This window comes from Puntigrus tetrazona, chromosome 3, assembly GCF_018831695.1.
Source record: "Puntigrus tetrazona isolate hp1 chromosome 3, ASM1883169v1, whole genome shotgun sequence".
NCBI lineage: Eukaryota > Metazoa > Chordata > Actinopteri > Cypriniformes > Cyprinidae > Puntigrus > Puntigrus tetrazona.
The window spans coordinates 13,597,618-13,622,538 of record NC_056701.1 but is presented as its reverse complement, the minus strand read 5'-3'; the positions used below and the strand labels follow the sequence as shown (position 1 = coordinate 13,622,538).

The 24,921-nt window shown below is 37.4% G+C and overlaps 1 protein-coding gene across 2 annotated transcripts in view; it reads right to left on the bottom strand.

Annotated features, from left to right (window-relative positions):
* The window catches only part of prkcbb (protein kinase C, beta b), a 100,958-nt gene that overhangs the window by 10,989 nt on the left and 65,048 nt on the right, over positions 1-24,921 (bottom strand). For both annotated transcript variants that reach the window (XM_043233748.1, XM_043233747.1), the window contains exons 12-16: positions 22,218-22,280; positions 20,942-21,080; positions 19,676-19,756; positions 19,049-19,156; positions 10,193-10,333 (exon numbers count right to left, since the gene is read on the bottom strand). In XM_043233748.1, the coding sequence (XP_043089683.1) occupies positions 10,193-10,333; positions 19,049-19,156; positions 19,676-19,756; positions 20,942-21,080; positions 22,218-22,280 (532 nt within the window). The remainder of the gene's footprint in view (positions 1-10,192; positions 10,334-19,048; positions 19,157-19,675; positions 19,757-20,941; positions 21,081-22,217; positions 22,281-24,921) is intronic.

Sequence of the window (24,921 nt, the reverse complement as noted above, 5' to 3'; positions counted from 1 at the left end):
TTTTAGACAAAAAATAACCGTTTGAGCAATGAAAAAATTCAATAGATGTTAAAGGTAATTCAGTGGATCATAAATGTCAATAAAGAGCCGTTATTTATAAGAGTATATTTAAAAAAAATTGAAGTCAGTCTGTTATGATTTACTGCCATTCATGTCATTCCAAATCTATCTATATTTATCTATCTATCTATATATATATACATATATTAAAAAACATAAAAATAATTTAAAGTCCTCTAAAACAGGCAAAAAGCACCATAAAAGTATCATACATTATTTAAAGCCACATGATCAAATTTAATTAATTTACAGAAATTTTAGACTTCACTGAAAGCTCTTGAAAAGCAATGGTATCTGATTTATGTATAAATAATCATTTCAGTCAGACCTTTTAGTGGTTAACAGCTCACAGGAGGGGATTATTATCTGTGAATAATGACTTCATCAAGCAAATATACTGCATCTGAAGCCATATTAATAACAGTGTATATTGTTAATTTTCAAAGCTTCAAGATTCAGTCCACTTTTATTGTAAAAGAGCAAAAAGAACATAATTCAAAATATCTTCTTATGCATTCCACAAAAATCCAGTCGAAGTTTGGAACAACATGATTAAATGATAACAGAATCAATCTGGTCTATTGAATGAAGCACATTGGCCAACATTTTTTACTGATCCACCAGTTACACCAATATGGGAATTGGAAAAAGCCCCAAAACTGGTCTTTCCATCATGGTGTTAGGAGTAAATATGAATGCATGGACGCGCGTGTGAGACCTTTACACTCATACTGATACAGAAATATGTTCCACATGTCAATGGCGTGTTAGGGTGTCATTCATGATGCTTTTGAAAACAACAACAGTGAAAACAATAACAACAGCATTAATGCCACCACAAACACATACGCTTCAGTTCAAATGTCAGCTTTTGAAATTCCAATGTTCTATTGCACTTCCAGTGACATTTAAATAGCTCGCTCATCATAATGGCAAAAACAGGTAAGTCCACGCTAGCGAATCTGTACATGAGAGTGAAATCCTTTGCACTGTTCACACACACATATGAAGAGCATTGATCAGTGGCGGTCCGGTACTCACCTTTTACAGCCCGTCATGCAATATTCATGAATAGGACTCTGAAGCAAAGTCAAACCATCAGAATATTCCAAACCTGGCTAGTTCTCTACCTCTGGCCCATGATGAGGTACTGTATATCTGCAACCTCTCCTTTGGCAAACAATACTGTTGGAGCAGCCACAATGAAAAAGGAAAAACTGGCAAGTGGTGAAAACTAGAGCTGAGATAGCTCTCTAACTGTTCAACATATGCATTTTATAAGAACATATTGCGACTGCATATTTTGTGATGTACCACACGGTCATTAGTGGAGAATCAACAACAGCGCTGCACATCATATATGATGGATCAAACATTTTATATACAGACCCACTGCACAGGAGAAAAATCACAAACTTTCGACTTCACAGGAGTTCATCATTTCCACCAATCAGAGAGAAGACCTTGTGAAAGTCTGTATGGGGTTCTGCTTCTAATGAGCACAATGGGTGGGCAATCAACTTTGGGTCCATTCACTACAGCTCCTTCAAAATGAAAAATTTACTTGCACAGAACTTCACAATATATTTTTTCCCCCCATTTCTCCACGTCATCATTGTTACAGCATTACATTTAGTGAACAAACATTTTTACAAAAAAGAAAGAAATGCAATCAAATAAAGGTACCTATGCAGGATGCAGTTGATTAATTCCACGTGGCATGCTTAAACTAATGTGAATAAATCATAATTTAGATCTAATCAATACAGTACAGAGTGTTCATTTTTCACCTCAGTGTGTGCCACAGACTACTGTCTAAAAACTGGGGTCTTTTAAAAGACGTTATTATGCTCACCAAGGCTGCATTCATTTGAACAACAACAAAACAGTGCTATTACATTTTAAAAGAACCGTTTTAAATTATATTTTGAAGTGTCACTTGAACACAGCCGAATTTCAGCAGTCATTACCGATTTGGTGCAAAATATGTATTCATTTTATGCATTACTTTAAGATTCTTAGAATAGAATTTTCGAAAGAAATGCATTTACTTGATACAGAAAAACTGTAACATACAGCAATACTGTAATACTTGTAACAATATTAATGTCTTTACTGGCACTTTTGATCAATTTAATGGATCCTTGCTGATCAAAAATAATAATTTCTTAAAATTGACCCCAAGCTTTTGAGGGTAGTGTACACAAAAACTTATAAATAAAAGTTTTCGTTTACATAATATGCGTGTATATATTTATTATTATGTGTATATATAAATATAAGCATTAAACAGAAGCATTAGTAAGACCAAACCCCTTCAAATAAACACTCCCTACTATGCCACCGGGCAGCCCATCAAAAGCTTCAGCCTTTAAAAGCCCCATTTCATACAGCATGAAATGACCTCATTTTCTTGACTGTACCATTAGCCCAGAATCCTTAGTGTGGACCTGGCAGCAAACACAATAGCTTTAGATGTGCCTCTGCATTTTCAGCGAGAGGATTCTGACTACCATGTGAATGATTTACAACCAATACATCTTATATAAGACAGAGGTGCAATCAAAGCTCAGACTTTCTTGGCAAGTTCACTCAGCACCTCTAAATACTAAACAGCCACACACGCACACACATAGAGTGACAGACAGTGAGAGCACTGAGGCATGACATCTGTGTGTGGGAACCATTAAATCACCTGGCGCAGCATTTGTGTACCTCTGCATTCAGAAGCCCCTCTAATTTAAACTCAATTAATGGTCTCATGCAGCAGCCACCTGACCCCTGTCGCCCCGCCGCAGATGCATTAATATTTCCAAACGCTATCAGGAGAGGCTTCGACTTATGGATCTGCCCGCTCGCTGCCGTATGTGCCGTGCGCTACCTAGGCAAGTGAACCCACAGAGAGTCGGACGACCTGCGCCTGAAAATTGAGGGAAAAGCTTTTTGGTGTCCTCTTAAAATCACCTGTCCACAGTCATTAGCATCAGGGGGCCACATCCGCTGTGAACAGCCCTTGCTATTAAAGACACACATGTGACAAGCGGCTTGTCTGAAGACCGCTGTGTTAAACACTGCCCATTTACAACTCTCTCTTTCTCTCACACATGCGTCCATCGCTCACCGACGCAGACCTTTTCTCTCTGACACGCGCTCTGTTTTTATTTGTGAGAAAAAGTGTTTTCCCTCTGCTCGCTCATATCTCTGAGTGACTGCTGCACATGGGGATGAAGGGAGAGGGAATGAAAGGGAGAATAATATTCTTTAAAGCAAAAGCTACCAAGCATCACGCTCACACGGCCCATAGTTGTCATTTCTGAATACAACATGCTCTCCAGCCTTCACTCTGGGCAAAGCCTGTTCAAAAGACCATAACTGGACCCCAGCGTGAGATGATGGAGTCCTGGTGGCTCCACGAGAATACTTAAACCCTAAGATGCTTTTATCCATAGCCATTTACAGCATATTTATTATAGTAACAGTCTCTAGAGAAAACAGAGGATATGTATATAAACACAAACGTTTTATTTATTTTAAAATTAATTTGATGTACTTTAGGTTTATTTTCACCTAGGTTGCCGTGATATTATGAAATATTATCGCAGTTTTAAATGATCTTTTTCAGTTTTAATATACCGTAAATGTAATTCATTCCTGTGAAGGCAAAGCTGAATTTTGATCAATTTATTAGAATTATAAATTGATTAAGAGGCAGTAAAGATGTTTAAGAGCTAAAGATGTACATTTTTAATTATTATTTTAAAGTATTATATATAATATTTAATAATTAAAATATTTGGAATGCAAAACGCACAAAACCATGCTGGTAATGAACATGGATTTGTGCAGCTTGTCAGTGAACACATGTCATGGCATTATATATGTGTACACATGTGTATATTTGTGTGTGTGTATATATATATATATATATATATATATATATATATATATATATATATATATATATATATATATATATATACACACACACACACACAGAACTGCGTTCTGAACTATTATGCAAGTTGAAATTCTGGTCATATTTTTTCCCCAAGAACATTTTATTAACTAATATTGATTTTGTATTTAATCAAATATAAGTGATATATAATTGTCCGGGAAGGCTGAAAGTCATAAACTCCTTATACTCATGTGCCCCGAATTATTATGCTCATTTTCTTTTTCCAGACAAAATGAGCCAAGAAAAAGATTGAACTCAGACTAAAAGTTAAAAATGATTAAATGCCCAGGAGAAGATACAATATTAATGCAATAATAGAATTAGCTTAAGGAATGACCACTGGGCAGAAATGCTCATTTGGTCAGCAGAATCAGACAAAAAACAGGTGAAGAAGAAAAAACACATTTTAACTGCAAAAGAATTAAGAATTAATGTCAAGAATTAGGTGAGAAACCATCAGGAGTTATTTAATCTCCAGCGCCATCATTATCCAGAACTGCACCCTTCCTGGAGTCTCCACAAGTACTATGTTTCAGGAAGGAACAGCATCACATCCTCTTGAACCACTGTTTGAAGAATTTATTTTCCAGAATCTGACACTAAGTTTTAGGAGCTTATATTAGTCAATTTCAGCAAGACAGACATTTCAGGATAAGAGATAAAAATGCATTAGTATTGGATCCTTCTTATGGGCATTTAATAATAACTTTTAACTTTTAGTCTGAGTTCAATCATTTTCTTGGCTCATTTGATCTAGAAAAAGAAAAGAAAGAAAAGAAAAAGAAAAGAAAATGTGTAATAATTCGGGACACACACACACACACACACACACACATATATATATATTAGTATATAAACATATATACACATATATACACATATATATTAGTATATAAACATGAATAGAAACTAAATCTAATGAACTAAATTATAATTTAGATCATTTTAGAATTCTATTTTAATTGACAGAAAAATTATTATTTTATATGTAATATTATCTGATTGTAAACAATTATCTGATTCTATAACAAATTTAATATGATTTAAGTGTATTAACATCAAACTGTGCAAATTGGGTCAGGAATATTCTTCCAAAAATAACAATTTCAATTACTGAAGATTGTAAATATCCACTCATGTCATAATGACCCGGTCCATTTTTTTGGAGCTCAACTGCAAAAGAACAGATCTATCTACTGACTAAAGAACCCTCTTTTTAGTCAGAAACACATCTTTGGTGGAACACTTTACCATTTTACTGGTGATCATCAAAAATCAACACTCACCACCATTTACTAGCATGCTGGTATCAGCTGGACTTTTCATAATGAATCTGTCACTCTCCTCACCTGGCTTTGATCCCTTTCCACCTCCCTCCATCACTCCTTTGTTCCAGTATGAGTGGAGCATGACGGACAGTGTGTGTAAATGAAAGGGTGAGGTTAAGGTGACCGTGTCCAATCTGCACCGACACAGAGAAGGTGCCGGGTGACATACAGGAAGTAAGAGTGAGCGGCGCTGGCAGCAAAGAGGCTGTCAGCGTTCGGAGAGCCGCCCTCCCATGGCTGGCACATGCGGCCCGCCGCTGCCAGTCTTGTACCACGCAGGCAACAACAGTCCATCTGCTGCACATACAGCCAGAGGCGTTCCACCTAGAGCTGGCTGGCATCCCAAGCAACAAATCAACAGTCACTTCTCACCTGCCACTAGATAATTCAACAGCACCGGCAGAGAAATGAAGAGCTCCGTATGGTGGCCCTCCCCTCGTTCTGCTCCAAACTGAGCTGTAAAGTCACTCTGACTGTTTGGAGGGCCCGTGTCCCTCTTCGTATCCCCTGGGTCCGATTCCCTAATCCACCTCAACGCAGTGATCCCTTGCCAGACACTGCTGTCATGCTTAATTTCAGAGCCGCATGCTGTGATGTGTAAAGGGACATGCCATCCAAATCCTACGTCAGACTACCGTGCTTCCCAGCGGAGTGAGATCTGGGCGAGGAGGTGCTCAGCAGGAACGGGGCTGAATCTAGGGAGCTGTCCTCAGTGACCGGCCTGCCATCGGATCTTTAACTACAGGCTCTGGAAACTCAAACGCACATAAAAGCTTTGAAAACAATAACCAGTGAGCTTCCTCATTGCCTACATAGGCAGCTGCCCTCTACGTACACAGGAGTGCACTCAAGAATCACATGGAACATTATCTCACACTTGATAGAATAAATATATAAGACATGAGGAACAATGTGACACTTTTAAGGATAAATACAAAATGTTATATTATAACATTTATATTATAAGCTTATTTGGATGCACATAAACCAAAGTTAGTGATTCTTTTTTTTCATTTATTTACAGGGTATGTAATTGTGACATTCATTTGCATTTATTTATTGTGACATTTGCCATCATTCACTGATTTTAAGGGATGATGATAAATTATGGCATACTTTTATGGACAAGCAATTTTCCATCTTATTTCAAATGATTTGAAAGTGAATGAATAATATTTTATGGTTTATAAGTTTGTTTGAATGCCTAAATTCACAAAAATTGTATAATTTGTATTTTTTTTAAGTATTATTATTTTTATCTTAATACTGACCATTTAAAAATCATTTTTATACAGATACAGATAGATAAACTTAAAACTGGGGTGAATAATCACTGTAAATGATTATGTGGATAAACTGTTGAATTAATACAATTTAATCTCAAACTATTTGTTTTGCAAAACTGCCAAAAATATTATATAATATATAAATCAGAAATATTTTCAGTGAGGCATAGCAATATTTTACTGGGGTCTACAGTCTAGCAACAACCCTGCAATGCCATGAAAACAAGATACATATTTTAAGTGCATGCCAAATTTTTCAGTTTAGAATTAAGTATTTGTAATAAATCATGTTTAACTTTCATATTCTGGCATCCTGGATTTCTTTCTCTCTGTGTTTGTTGCAGTGCATTCTGGGATTGATTTGGAGTTCTTAAAATGCTGCCTATTAATGCCTCTTAGTGGGTTTTGGAACAGAGCTAATGTCTGCGTGAATTTTTGGTCTCCACATGAGACAACACGAGTCTCATTTGGATCATAATTGCCCAAGTTTGTAAATCACAGTTATTTGAATGTCCATCAAGCATGCGGCCGTCGTCACGAAGAGGGCCTAAAATCATCCGTCTTTCTGCTCAGCTAATGACACCAGCACGCAAACATCCATCTGCTGCTACACAGGCAGCCAACAGCACACGAACACTCCCAATCACACACACACACCTGAACAGTGAGCTAATGTGCCTTGCTGCTGTTTCACAGTATAAGTAAGCCTGAAAACTGGGAACACATTTGCTAAATTTTAGCATTACATCACTTGCTTACCAATGGATGCTCTGCAGTGAATGGGTGCCGTCGGAAAATCTGTGAAAAACATCTCTACAAGTAAGTCTAGTGAATCAGTTACTGCCTTGTGAAATGAAAAGCTGTGTGTTTGTAAGAAATCAAATGAAGGTGTTTTAACAATAAATGCCAAGTACATCAGTTACAATAATGCCTCCTCTTCTGTTCTGCTTTCACATCAAGATCATATCAGCATATTTTGTTGAATGGATTTTGTTAAATGGTGCTTTATCTGTGCATACTTCTCTCCTGTTTTAGATGACATGGCTTTTTCATTAAAGAAAGTATTATGGAAAAAGAATGCAAGCAAATGTTTTAAAATGTCTTGATGGACATCTTTATTGCTAACTTTAAGTGCTAACTAATAGACTAGAGTGGATTATTGTTGCAAACTGAGAGTCCAAACATGTTTTTTTATCAGCTGACTCTCATTCTGATGGCACCCATTCACTGTAGAGGATCCACAGGTGAGCAAGTGATACAATGCTAAATTTCTCAAAATGTTTCTTAAAGAAAAACATCTACATCTTGGTCCAAGAGTGAACTATTCTTTCAACCCCTTAGCATTCCGATGTCCGTCCTGAGGTACAAATCCCATTCAAAAAATAATAAAATGATCTAGTAAAATATAGTAAAAACAGACATTGAATTGAATTACACTATACACAGTACTGTACAGTAGCATTGAGTTATGACTGGTTATGAGACAAGCAAGAACTGTTTGCTCGTTCAGTGGAGATATGAATTTTTAAGGAAACCTGTTTGTAAACCATCATTTTTACAATTCTCTTGGGTGAACCTACTGTCACAGAAATGACATACTTCCAATTCAACCAAAACTAACACATTCGATTTAAGTGCTACAGTAAAACTTCAGATGTTAAGGTGAAGATGAAGTTAATAGCAGCGGTGAACTCGCTTTTCTAAAATCAACAGGACAATCTGTTCTCAATGAGTGCACCGAGACCTCGATGCCAGGGAGGTGCTGGAAGGAAGGAGATCACGTTTAGCTGGCCAGTCCGAGTCCGAGCGGGAGGTCAGGAGGGTTGATGTGGAGGGAAGCACTGCCTGGGCAATGCCTGCTCCATCTGACAGCTCACACACACGCACACACACAGAGACGCAAGAGAAGCTGTACTCATTAAGGATCTGACTGAGGCTGACAAACGCGTCTCAGCTCGGTCGGAGCCATTGCACACACACACACACCGCTAACGAAGCTAAGATGCTGCTGTGCTTCTTGCTGTGGTGTGTTGAGGAGGACATACAGACTCCTCATTACACCCTACTGCTCTCCACAGCCCTGAAAGTTTGACTTGTCATCTCTGTGCTACAGCACAGCAGAATTTTGACTACTTTGACACTGTCTTAGAAAACTACGGGTACAGTCGGCCAGTTCGAGCATGTGCTGTTACAGGTTGCTTAATGTGATTTACACTAGTAAGACATTTTCCCCGATCAACATCCTTTGCTGGTCCTGAGACAACATTTCTAATAACCGATCAACGCCCTCTGATGTTGGGATTAGGTTTATAAACTACAGGGTTAAGTGAAATTTAGAATCAAAGAAAATAAAATTCAAGAAAAATTTTATAAGATTTGGAATTAAATTAAGCCCCACTGGATGTTGAAATGGAATCTAAATTTGAGTGACATGAAGAATTCCCTTCAGTTCACTGCAATTCAGTGAAACACAAATGTGTTAAATTTTACTTATTCTAGTGATATAAATATAATACTTGTAATTTAATTCAGTACAAACTTTTGATTTAATTTTAAAGGAACGGTTTACCCAAAAATGACAATTATGGCATATTTTTTTTATATTTATATGACTAGCATACTGGTTGATTATTATTATTTAGGCTCTTCCAACCTTGGTAATGCTTGTAGATAGCAGCCATGATACTACGTACTACGTCGTAAAACTAACCTATGCCTTCGAGGGGTTATCACATGTCCTCTGAAGCAGATTCATGGGTTTTTGTAATAAAAATATTTATAGTTTTCAAATTCTAACCTAAATAATCTAAATACCTGATTTCTGGCAAACAGTCGTGTGTGCACGTCCCTGAGGGAGGTGCATGAGGTTTTGCCTGAAGTCAGGTATTTAGGTGGCTTGGGGGTGAGTAAAATATACCGTAATTTTTTATTTTGGGTGAACAATTCCTTTAAGGTGTCCTTGTTACATGTTATCTGTATTTACTATTAACATCAATACATTATGCATAATTACATGAGAGTAATCCTAAACCAAACCCTAATCCTAACCTGACCATATAGTAACTACGTGTAGTTAATTAGTGACCCACATTTTGTGACAAAACATAAATTATTTAATTAATGGGTAATTACTGCAATTTACTCCCTGAAATACATACTACTACACAGATAACTAAATAAAACCTAATTTTGCCTTTAATCAAAAACCAACAATAACAGTCTAACACTGTTTAGGATTAATAACAGACTATATAACATATTCATATAATATTGTATGAACTATAACATGTAAAAATAATTAAAATAGGTTAACTGGCGAGTTTGAATTAAGGTTAAAGTTAGATTGGGTTTAGACATTTGTATGGGGTTAAGAACAACAGTAGGGTTATGGCTGTTGATAGTAATGTTTTTTAGAAAAAAAGGTCAAAGGCAATGAAACTTGACTTCAGGTACAAATCTGAAATAACCACCAGGTATTTAGTTTCGTAGCAAAACCTAAGGAGTGAATGCAAGTAAGAGTATGTGTGTGTGTTAGAGGTGAGGTGACTGGATGGACTTACGGCCTTTGGTTTAAACGGTGGCTGAACTTCCTTGTTCTCCAACTTTTCCCAATCCATGTAACGGAAAAAGCCGTGTTCCCTGATGTCCCGCTCACCCTCAGGACCGCAGCCCAGACGCTTCCCTGGGTGTTTGGTCATCAGCTGCAACAGAGAGGACAACACAATTATGAGAGGACCACTGGAACATAAAATGGCTGTCAAACACTTCTACCATATTGAGCCGAGTATAAGAAAACCCTGATTATAGTACGACCGCCCTTTTTCCAGATGATCCTTTTGGTGAAAGTCTTTTTGAAAATCAAATCTTAGTATAAAAACAATTATTTATTTACTACTACTTTTACTTGATTTTTTCCTATTTTAAATTTAGCTTTCAAAGTATGGTAAATAATGGTAAAATGCACCAACAATCACATTTAAAAATATACACTTTTTGATATACCATAAAAATAGCAGGTAGCCCATCTAAATTATAGAACATTTAGTCTATCCATTTTATATCCATCAGACTTTTTTCCTTTCCTTTTCACTCGTGATATTTACAACACACATTACATTACGTAGCCTATGTCATGACACACTAGTTTTTATGTGTATTTGGCGTCACCTATTGTTGTGGGTGTATTATTGATATGTCAAAGTCTAGACTACGAATGTAAGATGACAGCGTTTGTTCGTATTTTCAAAAAGAAAAAACATTGTCCTTATATTTGGGTCAATGCGGCAATTAAATGCATAATGCACAGAATAAGGAATGAAGTTCATCAGAATTAATAGCATATAATCTATATTTTACTAACGGAGGATTTAGCATGAGCCAATAGTAGTTTCCACGTTATTGCAGAATTTATGTACAGGGCATGAGAAATCTTTATTAATATATTTAAATGAATACACAAGTGTATAGTAGATTAAAGTGTAACAAGAAGCCAAATATTTAGTTCATAATACAGCTAGGGTACCTGCTTGCTCTACTTCAGTGGTGTTTTGTTCAATAATTTTGTTTTATGGGTCAAAAATACATGTTGTGTTAACATCCCTGGAGGGGGTTAAACTAAATCCACAGAAATGAGAATGTCATTACATTTTTTAGGTCAAATAATTTTTACTTTGCAGTTTCAGCACAGCCTCTCTTCATCAACTTCCTCTGCTCAACCATCTCTCTCCCTTTTTCCCCTTCACCGACAGCTGTTTTATTCCCCAGCAGAACATGCTATGTTGAATATAACAAAATCGTTTGGCTATTTTATTCCAGTGAGTGACTTTAGCGTGTGTAGGAGAGATTAGGCGAGGGGAAAAGCTCAACAACTTGCCGCTTTTTCTTCAGCGCCTCAGTGCGCATGAAAAATTGATGGCAGCAGAGAAGTCTTTCCAGGCTCTTGTAAGGCATAGGTGGAGGTAGTGGAGGAGGGGGGAGATGAAGGTCTCTGCTGACTGGTAGAGCCTTAACCCTCACTGGATCAGGAAAGGACTGGGCCGGGGCCGGATCAATCCCTGACCCTGCATGCCTTCTGGACTCATGGCGCTTCCTAAGAGCCGTGTGCTCCACTGCCCTCTGAAGCTTTGTCATCATTTTCATCATTAATGTATACAGCAGAGGCCAGGACACGCTCACTCACTGTGTGGCAGCTGGGCCATGCTGCCTCTGAGACACAGCTGGCTAATTCTCTCTCTCCATTCATCCATCCATCCATCCAAATGTATTTGTCCAAAACACAGCTAATTATCTATCTGTAAAATATATCTATAAAACATCATCTATCTATGCATCATCCATCCATCTATAAAACACATCTAATTATTTATGAGACACTACCTACCCACACATCCATCAAATCCAATCTTTTGTCCATCCATCCATACAAATTTATGTACAAAAACACATCTATCTATCTATCTATCTATCTATCTATCTATTTATCTATCTATCGCCTCCGTTACCTGTTTAGCTCTCGTTCCCGGAAGTAAGGAACAGAGACGTGCATCATTGAATGACGTTTTGGAATTTGCATGCTGAGGCCACCCCCCTGTACATATGGGTATATAAGATGGTGGTGTGCAACCACTCATTCTGGTTTACGCTGAGGAGCAGAGTCGCAACCCGACAATTAGTGCAGTTCAAGATTGTGGCAAGTGGGGGGAACCTTGGGCACATAGCAAGGTCTGGGTCTGAAGGTAACGTGAGAATCAGACGGACAAAATTCAAGGAACAAATTGTTGACTCAGTAACAAAGTTTTTAATGACAAAAACTTCAGCTCAACTGAGTCTAGTGGCTCAAAGGGAACTCCTTGTTGTCCTAACAGGATGACAGAAAGGTTCCAAGAAGGAAAAGAGACCATTCTAGAAGGGTTTAACCTCCTTGCCCCTCTGAGGAACCTGATGATCAGGTGATGCCTTCCTAGGGTCAGTCCGTCTACCACGTTGTGATGGTATCCATGATAGCCTGGGGAAGGCCAGAGAGGTCTGTTCCAGAAGCCAGGCATGCAGGTTCCATAGATCGGGGCACGGGTGCCAGATTGTGCTCATGTCCTTCCTCAGGGGAATCTTCCAGGGAGGGGTTGTCGAGAGAAGCATGATGTCTGTGAACCAGGTTCAGGTGGGCCAAAACAGTGAAACCAGTAGAACCTGATCTTTTGCTGCCGAAGAGGTCGGCCTCAGTCAGAGATGCCGCTTCTGTACCACCATGGTGGACATCACCTGACCAAGGGACCGCGCCATGACTTTCGTTGCTTGTAGAGCAAAATCAGTTGCATTGCGCAGTTCCTGCATCAACCTCTGGTCAGAACTACCCTCTTGCAGCTGTTTGAGTGCCTTGGTGCATGCAGGGTGGACAACAAGTACACTGCTATCACACACTCTACCTAAGGAATGTCCACATAGCCCCTGGCTGCCCCACCATTGAGGGTAGTGAGGAGTGAAGAGCTCAGCCATGAACAGGCTGTATAGGGAGCCTTCCACATTGCTGTCCAAAAGCATGTCTAATTATCCATCTAGAAAACAAAATCTATCTATCTATCTATCTATCTATCTATCTATCTATCTATCTATCTATCTATCTATCTATCTATCTATCTATCTATCCATCACATCTAATTATCTATTTCCTTTCTTCTGTCTGTTCATCCCTCCATCCATCCATCCATCCATCCATCCATCACTTTCAGCTTGTTTCTGTTTCTGTACAGCTGACTGCTCATATTTCACAGCTGTCCTGCTCTGAACGACAGAGCCGCAGTGTAATCTGACAGCGTGATTCAGGAGAGGCTCTAGAGGCCGAATGGAGCCAAAAACACAAGTGACCTGCAGCATCGGAGTCAAGTCAATTGCTTTATCTCTCCCTCCTGGCCCTCTTCAGCCCACTACACACAAGTGTGGCAGGAGTGCTCTTCAGAGAATTCAGCACTGATGCTCTTAAACTTTAACTCCGAGTTAGTGATGGTGACTAGGTTGGTCACATGAAAAACAGCCAGCCATATACACTGATGGGAATTTCTGCCTCATCACTGTCTGGACAAACTAATCTAAAATGGTTCATGACTGCAGGTCCAATCTTAAAAGAAACGTTTATTGAATTTCTATGGCTATTCTAGTCTTTCATTCTAATCATTCTAGCATGATTGCAGCATTTTACTGGCATATGAATTACCTCTAAAGTAACGTAAAAATGAACTTTCACTCTGAAGATTTTTTGGCACATGGTAAATACTTTGGTAATTGCAACAAGTATACCCATCAAACCTCTTACAGTAAGCATTAAGATAGATATCATACTGTATATTAATTGACTGAGAATCACACTATCAGACTTTCAAGTTGTGCTGAAAACAACAAATTCAAACAAAAATGTGCGCCTTGTGGCTATCTGACGCATGGCAACCTGTATATTATCCACCTGATACTGGATGAAATAATTGTCTGAATTATTATTATTATTAGAAACTGAAATCTGTGCCCATAATATACACCAGGAATAAAAATAATATCTAGCCAAAAAATACTACAAATCTCCAAAATTAAACAACTATACCAAAACTTAGGATTTTGCTTATTTTGAATATCTTTCCACATTTGGAAGTATTTTTTTGGATGCAAGGTGCATTCTCAGCACTTGAAAATGTTAAATGATGTAATGACAAGTTCCAACACATCTTTAACGAGGCAAACTAAATAAACAGCACAAATAAAAGACAAAAGATCTGTCTCCCCTTTTAAATGAGCTACATTCCATCAGTATCAAGAACAGGCGTTAAACTGAGCATGCACCATGTTCTACACTCAGATGGCTTGACAGATGGCTCGAGATACCATTGTACTGTTAGTGTATGGTGACAAGCACTTACACAAATGCAGCATATGCAAAGAGAAAGAGGAAAGGAGACAGAGACAGAAAGCGAGCAAGAGTCTGCGTGCGAGCTCTAGATTGGCCTTAGTCATGGCGTATCAGCCCGTATCAGGCTTGCGTCCCAAGCCTCTCTCAGCGGTGTGCTGGGCTGTGTTCCATATCAAAGAACCACAGCATCCCACTTTAATCCTCCCATATCAGAGCTGTACACTCCATCAACACTGATAATACTCTTCAATTAGCACTCAGAGCACCGCAGTTGCACATATCTGCTGTTACTTCTGCTGCACGAGCGCTTCCTGCAGTACACCATCCTGTCAGCTTCATTAAACGAGTCCTTAAACTCATCCGGCAGGTTTTTCATTTTTTTATTATTTTTTTTTTTACAGAATTAATGCAATATAATTCAGCTACTTTATCATCCTCAGATGCACTGTTTTAAAACGCAGTGAGCTGTCTGTCTATACTTGCCAAAATGTGCGGGTGATGGTAGCACATCGTAATAAAAGTGCATCTACATAAAAGTGTCTGTTATAGTGCATAAATGTAGAGGAACACTTTTTTTAAAAAAAATAAATGTATACTTTTATACATCGAGCATGGATTAAATTTGGATTAAAACGTGGATTAAAAACGACTGCACACATTAAATTGTCTATATTATGATATGATGTTAAAGATTTAATAAAATGGTGATCTTTTGAGTTTTCAAAGAATCCAGAAAAAAGCAGTGATAATAATAAGAAATCTTTCTTAAGCATCCGATCAGCCCTTTTAGAATGACTTTCGAAGGCTCATGTGACACTAGTAGTGACAATTTACAAGAAGTAATAAAATAAATAAAACCTTAAGGAGTATAAAATACTTTCTTAGAGTGTACTATTGTAACAAATGATCACTGAATTCATTTACATATTTTTTTAAAGATCATGGCATTACCATGGTACATGCTCTGAAAACCACAGTACATTTTTGTAATCAGTATTTTTATGCATTACAAAAAAGCTGTATAGGTGGGCAGCTCGCTAAGGTTTTGGTGTATCAGAATACAGTATACATTACTTCTTGCAGAGAGAGTTTAATACACTCACTGTGCTGTTCTCTGCATCTGTCGATGTAAGTGGCACAAATGAATATTCCCTCAGCTGATGTTCTGAGCATTAAAGCCTATATCCCCTCAAACTAAAACCCCAGGCTCTACAGAAGTGAAGTGGAGGATTTTCTTTTGCTTTTTTATGGCAGAACAGAGCATCAACATTTTGATTACGACAGGTTCAATTTATCCATCTGTCCTCTGAAAGTCACAAGGCCAGACTAAATTAGTCATTCAATTACCATGCTGGAAGAACGATTGCTCCGCTTGGTTAAGGGAAATACCTCATTTATATTGCATGGCTCCATTGTAGCTTTCCTGGCAGGGCGGGCGGCAGTGCCCCACGCCTAAAGCCGTGCTTGTCCAAACTTACAGGATTTTCCAATCTGTCTTAAATGTCAAGGATTCATTTAGTATTCCTGCTCTATTTTAGGAGATTGTTGGGGAGAGAGGCCTCCAGGATCTGACACACTTGCTGCACTGCAGAATTAAGCTATTAGAGAAGTTCAGCAAGCACTTACAGCAGATCCTATGAGAAGAGAGGGAGACTGAACTCATCAAGACAATGAGCTCCGCAGACAAGCTGAGACAGGATAAGTCAAGGAAGAAAAATCGACACGCAGAAAGGACGAGGGTTATGCCGAGCATCCATATCTATGTGGGAAAATAGGCCGAAAATGAAAGAAGAAGAGAGAGGGAACAGAAGGATGAGAGGAGGGGTTTTTGTTTATCAGGCTTTATCCAGAAGCATGCTGCATTTTCATGAAGCCAGTCAAAGAGGGGCAACATTCAGATTCTAAACGCAGAGGGTTGATTCATTATTTAATGTTCACATTAGCATGAATGTATTAGTGCGCAGGTCCCTCTGGAGACACCTGCTTTCACATCTCTCTTTCCATTTTATATTCCAGAACTTGTTGTCCTCCCAATACCAAAGATTTCCATTGTCTTAGCTTGAACAAAATGGGTCAGATTAGCAAAGCCCAGTGAAAATCGACTTGGTGAATCACCAAATCACCATCACATTTTACCTCAAAATACATTTGGAAATGCTTTTTTTTTTTTAAAGGTGTCCTTGTTACACATATGTACTTCATTGTATAACAAAAATTAAGCACAATTACATGCAAGTAACACTAAGCCAAACCCCATCCCTTATAGAAAATACATGTAGTTGATTAACATTACACAGTACTTAATTGCACCTCATCATGGTAAGGCAAACAGGGAAATTGCAAATAATGTCAGAATGCAAATCGTAATGCCCCCCTTCCCTTAAAATATTAAAAATACATTTATCACAATGCTATATATATATATAAATTTATTAATATTGTATTACTGTAATGAAAACTGGGAAGATTAAAATAAAGGTCTCAATGATTGTGAATTGAAATAGAAATAGAAAATAGAAATTTTGGGTGGGGTGAAATATGGCCTAGACATGTTGACAGGTGAGATTCACCCGAATAGCAGATGTGTCATGTCTCAAGCACCGCAAGAATGTACCCACGCACAAGCCTGGCTTTCATTCTTCTACAAAACACTTTTCTCCTTTTCTCAGCAGCCATATGCTCCACTCTGGCACCGCAGTGACAAGGAGAAAGAACAGAAACATGTAAAGAATAAGCAAATAGGAGAGAGCTCCCTTTCGAGCACTTTTTAGGGAATACTATTTACTAAGATGCCCCTGACATTCTGCAGCTTTTGTCTGGTTTTGCTGGAAAAAACCCCAAAACAAACAAACAAAAAAAAACAAACAATAAAATCATTCATATTCATTCAAAACCAGCCTAGCCGTGCTCCGATATAAGCCAGCAACTAACAGAGCTGAGCTGAGCTCCTGGGTCCTGCACACAGCCAAGAGTCATTGGCATTCCCACTAAGTGCTGTCTAAGGCCGTATGTTTGTGTGCTTTTATCTGCAGGAGAGAGGATCTCTCAAATAAAGAATTAGATCATGTGTACTCGCTGCTTCACCTGCCAGCACTCCTGTCTGGAGCAGCACTGGCCTCCTAATAACAAAGACAGAGTGAATGAAAGATAGCGATGGAGAGACAGACAGAACTGGCGATTTCTGAGAAGGCCGTGAGGCGCATATTGATAGGATAGGTCAGAGGCTGTGGTATTTTTCAAGGCTGCTGAGAGCAAACTGCGATGACCAGTGCTGCGATGAATAAGTGATTCATAATGCATCACATGAAGTCATATAATAACTGGATTTTTTTCTATTTAAAGCCACTTACAGTATGTGAACTGCCGAGACAGTCACCTTGAAACAACTTCGGTACTTTCTCAGGGACACACTGATGAGATGGACTGTGACTGAACCTTTCCGGGCCATTAGTCACTCTGAACTGAATTTGATACTTTGGGTTACCTCAGGACAAAGGGACAAGGTGTGACTTGTTAGTGTGACCCTGCTGGTAGGTGTTGTAACTACAACATTCTGCTGAATCTCTCTCCACCGACGTTATTTAAAGAAAGGCATGTATTCTGATCAAAAAAAGCTGATACAATTCTGGATGCATTATATGGATAAACAAAAAGTAATTTAAATAATTTACATGTAACGTTTAAAAGTGACTATTTAAATTTTTTTTGGTCTGTTTTGCTTCTCAATTCTGCATTTAATTAATTTAAATACAGTAAATATGTAATTGGATAGTTTTACGAAGTCTTTAGTGTCACATGATCCTTCAGAAATCATTCAAATTAGGGCTGCAGGATTATGACAAGAAATATAATTGTCGATTATTCACTTGAAATTGTATTTGCGATTATTAATTACAATGAAAACATTCTACATTAAATGGCGTTTATACCTTTGCTGAAGCAACTTTGTGTCATCATTTTATATGAAAATAAATAAACTGAAAACATTTAAAGTGAAAGACTTTTATTGCTTTTCTATAGTACTAAGCCACAAATTACAATTATTCATTGGACTGGTTGTTTTCCTCACAAAAAAATACACATGATATTATGATATTAAACTAAAACTTTAATTAAAACAATGAACAGTTAAACCAAAAACCCTTCAGATAACCCGTAGACAGAAAAACATGATTATGTAATTTTGTCATTTACATGATTACGATTAATTGTGCAGCCCTAATTCAAATATGCTGTTTTGATGCTCAAGAAACATTTCTTATTATTAACAATGTTTAAAACATTGTGCTTAATCTTTTTCAAGTTTAACAGCCTTTATTTAAAATAGAAATATATTTAGCAATGTTATGAATATCAGTCGCTTTATTATCATAATTGCATCCTCGTTAAAAACTAATTTGAAAAAAAAAACTTACCCCCAAATTTTGAACAGTAGTGAATAATTATGATCAGAATAGTAATCATCATCATCATCAGTGTGAGACAGGATACGGGATAAGGTGTGTGATGTATACTGTCTGCTCACCCCTTTGCAGATGGCCACAGCTTCTTTGGACATGGATTTGGGATAGGACACATGATGCTCCATGATGGACTGAAACAGCTCATCCTCATCCTCACCATCAAATGGGGGCTTTGAAAAGAGATAGAGAGAGCAGAAACAGGGAAGATGTGAGGACAACGCCGTTTACTATAAATGTTCGACAACAATAACACAAATTTTCCAACTTGCATAATTTGTGGCCCTTTAACACTGGAAATTTGAAAGTCATCGCCATAAAAGTGCCTTTCAAGTCTTGTTTGTTTAGCGGAGACTAGAAAAGAGAATTACGACATCTTTTTGTCAGGACAGCTCAGCAGTAGCAGTCTCTGCTGGAAACAATTCAGAGGTTTTTTTTTTTCTGCAGCGTTCAAAGCTTGACTTGTTTCAGAACAATTCATAAATAATTGACTGAGCCCGATAGGCATGAAATACTTGCCGTTAGTCTCGGGAGATTTGCAGAACGTAATTAATAAAAACTGACCTTGAGATAGCAAGAGGTGATTTACTGCAAGCAGCAGAGAGGAAATGAAACAGAGCGAATCAGAGAAGGCCCAAAAGGCACAAACCCCTGACTTGGGCCTTCTTGATCTAGGTTATCATAACTCTTACCTGCCCAGCTAGCATCTCATAGAGCAGAACTCCAAAAGCCCACCAATCCACTGACTTTCCGTAAGGCTGGTAAGCGATGATCTGAAACAGACAGACTCAGAGCGTAAGGCGTAAAAAAAAAATTAGAGATGGGTGACACAGTAAATATTACAATCAGTCCCGACGTGAGCTCTGTCAGGAGTTTCAGAAGTGATTATGGTGCTTTCAACGTGTGTTACCATGTGTTCTATGTATAGTAAAGTGTCTTCCCTGCAAAGAAACAAAACAAAGAAGCCCGATAGAAACCATCACAGAAATTCTAATGCATTATGAACCATTAACTTTTTCTAATAAGACCATTACAAAAATTCCTTATATAATATATATATATATATATATATATATATATATATATATATATATATATATATATATATTATAAGAAACAAGCAATTTAAGCTTTGAGGTGTAGATTAATTGAAATGCCTTCACTCTTGCAGCATGCTTTGGTTCGGGAGTGTGTTGTTGACATGAATCCATCTCTAGCTCATGCTGCTGGTTGGAGCAGTACCATCTGGTGCTTGGTGAGAGGAATGTGAGATATCTTATCAACGTAACTCTCTATTCCATGAATCTGCCTCTGGGTAAGAATCTAATTTTCTACAATACGAGCTTATGATGTACTCTATAAGAAATGGCAATGGAATGGTTCACATACAAAAGACGACTTTTAATAAAAACAATTCTAAGCTTTGGACATACCATGTCCTGGTAGCCATTACACAATCGTCTGCTTATTATAAATGTGCTCCGGAAACATACCTTAACTGCAAAAAATGCTTTTTCAGCCTATATTTTTTGTCTTGTACCCTGGATTTAAGAGTTTTTGCAGGAATGTTTTTAACCATCAAAAAATAATATTCACATTTGCTGGTGAGTAAACCCATTTTAAAAATTTAGACATTTACATAAATTATTCATGTAGAACTGAATTAAGTTTCCTAGAAACAATACTGTATAGATTTGTAAGGTTATATAAAATTAAATTAGTGTAATTAATGAACGGGTATGTGTGAAACCAAGTGCCGGTACAGTAGTGAAAGCATCCCAAAAGTATGGTGTATGGTCTGCATTTAACCCATCCATGATACTAAACAAACACACACACCGTGAACACACACTCGGTGCAGTGAGCAGCCATTTCTGTTTGGGAGCCGTTGGGGGTTCGATGCCTTGCTCATGGGTCTCGTCAACACACATGTGCAGGACCATCCTTTGGGCACTCACCTCAGGGGCGATGTAGTCGGGGGTCCCACAAAAGGTCTTGGTGGTGACTCCATCAAGCATGTTCTCCTTGCACATGCCAAAATCAGCAATTTTGATATGACCCTCCATGTCCAACATGACATTATCCAACTTTAGATCTCTGATGCACAAAGATGTGAGAGGAGTCAGTGGAGAACACAAACAAGCAAGGAATGACTTTGAGAAAATGAGTGTTGTTCAAGCAAGGTAGAGGGAGGCTTTCAAGGGATGTGATATTACTATATAATTTACTATAGTACTAGAATTTAGACTGCTATATATATATATATATATATATATATATATATATATATATATATATATATATATATATATATATGGTAACACTTTATTTTAGGGTCTCTTAACTAGTTGCTTATTAGAACGCACATTACTAGAATATTAACCATTTATTAGTAGTAATTAAGCACATATTAATGCCTTATTCTGTGTGACATCTTACTCAATTCAAAAAACTTTCTCAAGTCCAACGATGCAGACCTAACTGCCAAATTAAAAAATGTGTTTAAAATCATTGCAATATTGACTACCCCCTTTTTTTTTTGCCAGCAAAATCATCCCAAATAAACCATTAATATTCATTACATGGCTACCCCTAGCAGAATTATGAAGAGAAGCACGGGTGAGCTTGATGAAGGAGAAAAAAAGTACTCTGTAAAGAATTCATGAGTGCTATGTGTTTGTAGTGAAAACATGCGGTGGAGGTTTTCTGTTAACAGCCTGGATTACAGCTCTACTTCCTGCTTAGGCCACCATCCAGGGGCTCACTCGCTGGACTTGTACAATAAAGAACAATAATGTTTTTTGTAATGCAGTGAAACAAGACGATTCAATACACTTAGCCGTTTTATAAAGTCAGAGATTATGTTTAATTTATCACAGCTCGTGATGTTCAACGTTTTTGGCCACTAAAAAATTCTGGAAAGACTTATTGTGTTGTCAATGTTGCAACGAGCTGAATGATCGTTGCTTAGTTAAACAACAGCACAATAAATTGAACGGACAGCACTTCCATCCCTCAAGGCCATTTTTTTTGCGTCAAACTAAATACAGCATCGACTCTGACTAAGATCAATTGCTGTGTGTAAGCAAGTGTGTTTTGGTGTGTGTTGCTCTGGAAGCAATTCATCTAATATCCCAGCACCTCTAAAGACCCTTGTGATGGCCAACAGTCAGTTGTACTCTTCTCACTTCTACACGTGGCTGACACGTGTGTTGCTGTCTGGGCTTCACTTACCTGTATATAATACCCTTCACATGTAGGAAGAACAGGCCTATGGCGATTTCTGCAGCATAAAACCTAAACAAACAAACACACACACACACAAACATATATACGAATCAATATGAACATCTGAGCACAGGACATGAATGCGTTGTTTTACTCTGTCAATCTTCATGGCCAAAAGTTGGATAATGGTCATTATCAAAAAAAATAAACTCTAACACAAAACAGAAGAGGCAGCATAGTGCGACAACTGTCCAATCAGAATAGAGTGTTCCAGACATCTGTATAATAAATAAAATAACAGTATGATAAAGGTGCATTTCTGCTGAGAGCATTGAAACTGGAGCTCTGCCCTCAGAAAAGACACAAGAGAGATAAAGCAAGTCAGATATCTGTTATTAATACAAGCATGCAGTAATCTTTAATTTATCAGGTGGCGTGTTTGTCTGTCCTATATTTTAGAACTACATATGAAGAGAATTAGCATTCGTGTTCAGTGACTAATGCAGCTGGGGGTGGAGCAGGAAACAGGCCTTACTACAGAGTCAGATTATGTCAAAAGATAACTTCTGTTTTCAGGTCACAGCGGCAACCGGCCTCTGGCTATCACCTCTGGTGGGTAGAAATGTTTTCCTGAAACATTTGCAACACTTCTGAGTAAAGTATGCAAGTGTAAAACATGCACTAACTACCTGCAATCAGGCACTAACTACTATACTATTACAGTGCTGTATATCAATTATTGTAATGCCATTCTTTTAACACGTTTCCTTTCTTCCGACGATTATAAATGCCACATAAAGGTATCAGTTTATTAATCGAAACTTAAAAATACTTTATTAAAAAATTATTACTCCATTATTTTATTGCTACATTTAATATTTAAGCATTATTATATAAAGAGTTCCCAATGTATGCAATGTAGATCACACTTAGGTCCGATTCTCACAATTAACAAATTAGTAACTACGACTTTGCCTTACTAAAATGCTTAGTAATGGTTAGTAAGGTAGTTGTTCAGGTTATTGTGTAGGTTTAGGGAAGTAGAATGTGGTCATACAGAATATATGCTTTATAAGTTAATATGTTTACAATTATTTTGAATAGTTATATTAAATAGTTAATATTTCACAATAGTACTGATTTTGCTGTATTTTGGAAGTTTGGATCAAAAATGCTTTTTGAACAGAATAAAATTCTTTTAAAAAAGAAAAATAAATTAATTAAAAATCTTACTGTCCATTTTGACTGGTAGTGTACATTATAACTATTGAAACTGCTACATTCAGTTATACATTACACATTTAAACGCACATAAATGTCTATTTATTTGTCAGTTTTACGTTGTGAATTTTATAATAATAATTTATTTAATGTACAACCACGCTTAAAACATTTTAAATAAACAGCTGTTAACACATATCTTAATCTTTTTGTAATTAAATGTATTATAATTACTGTAATTTATGGCGTTGCGTTCAACTACATTTCAAACATTAAATAGCTGTCAAATGGAAAATGACTTAATTTACATGTATATTTCTTCGTTTAAAACATTGATAATTGATTTCTTCTTTTTATTTTTAAGTGGTATTCACAATCCTATATACATTTCTATCTAAATTAGGTTCATACTTTAAGCTTCATTCACAAAACTCAGCAATAGTCTGCTATAATTACCACAGTGTTATTACCATCTGTGCTAATAGTCACTAAATGGTTTTACGAGATGTTTGTGTGCATTTTGTGCATAGCAAATGATGGCTGCATATACTGTACCGAGAGAATACGGGAGGAGGAGCAAAGTAAAAAGAGAAAAAAGTCATTGTACCTTAGAATCAATACAACTTGCTCTCATTATATCATAAAAGCAAAATAAAAGCCCATGCTGTGTTCCATAACCATTGTGGGCTTTTGCATCTGGAAACCTGGATCTATTCCACTTCCAACAGCTACAATGTGCTGCGATTGTTTCTTGTCCTCCCTGTCATTGGGCACTCATAATCACCCTGACCTTTGAACTGCGCTGAGCTCCATACCCAACACAATGACAACGCTGCTCTCCTCCACAGAGACAGGCTAATTCTTTATGATAAAGGGCAGACAGCAAGCTGAAAGCAGAGCAAATAGAGATGAAGCTTGTTAGATGTGGAGACAGAGCGTGGTTCTGAGAGGAGATTACTGCAAAAGGTCAGCTCAGTCATCTACTGCCATAGTGAGATCACCCTCAAACACCTGTCGGTTTGCTGCCGGTTCTTTCTTTCTTTAAACTTGGTTACAGGGTGGTTCACAGGAATTTCAGCCAAGAATTTTACCACTTTAAATGAGCCCAGGAATCAGATTATATCAGACATGCGACATGCTTCCCTTTTTAGTAGGCGAACTAGTCTACTTTTCTATCTAATATTATGCTCATTTTAATCAGTCACTGAATCATTCACTTGCCCAATTTGTTAAAAATCCAGGAATGAAACAACATTGAAAGAGACACACAATGGTGTAAAATGAATGCATAAAAAATAAACATAAAACCAAAACTGACAAGGGGTATTTTTGCTCCTCATTGTAATTACATTCTATCAGGCTATATATCAAAGTGAAACTGTGACCTATCAAGGCATGGGTTTGTTTGGTTTTTTGTGGACAATCATTAAAACAACAATTATGATATAATTGTAGACTAAACCTATTACAAACCACTGTGTTAAAGGAC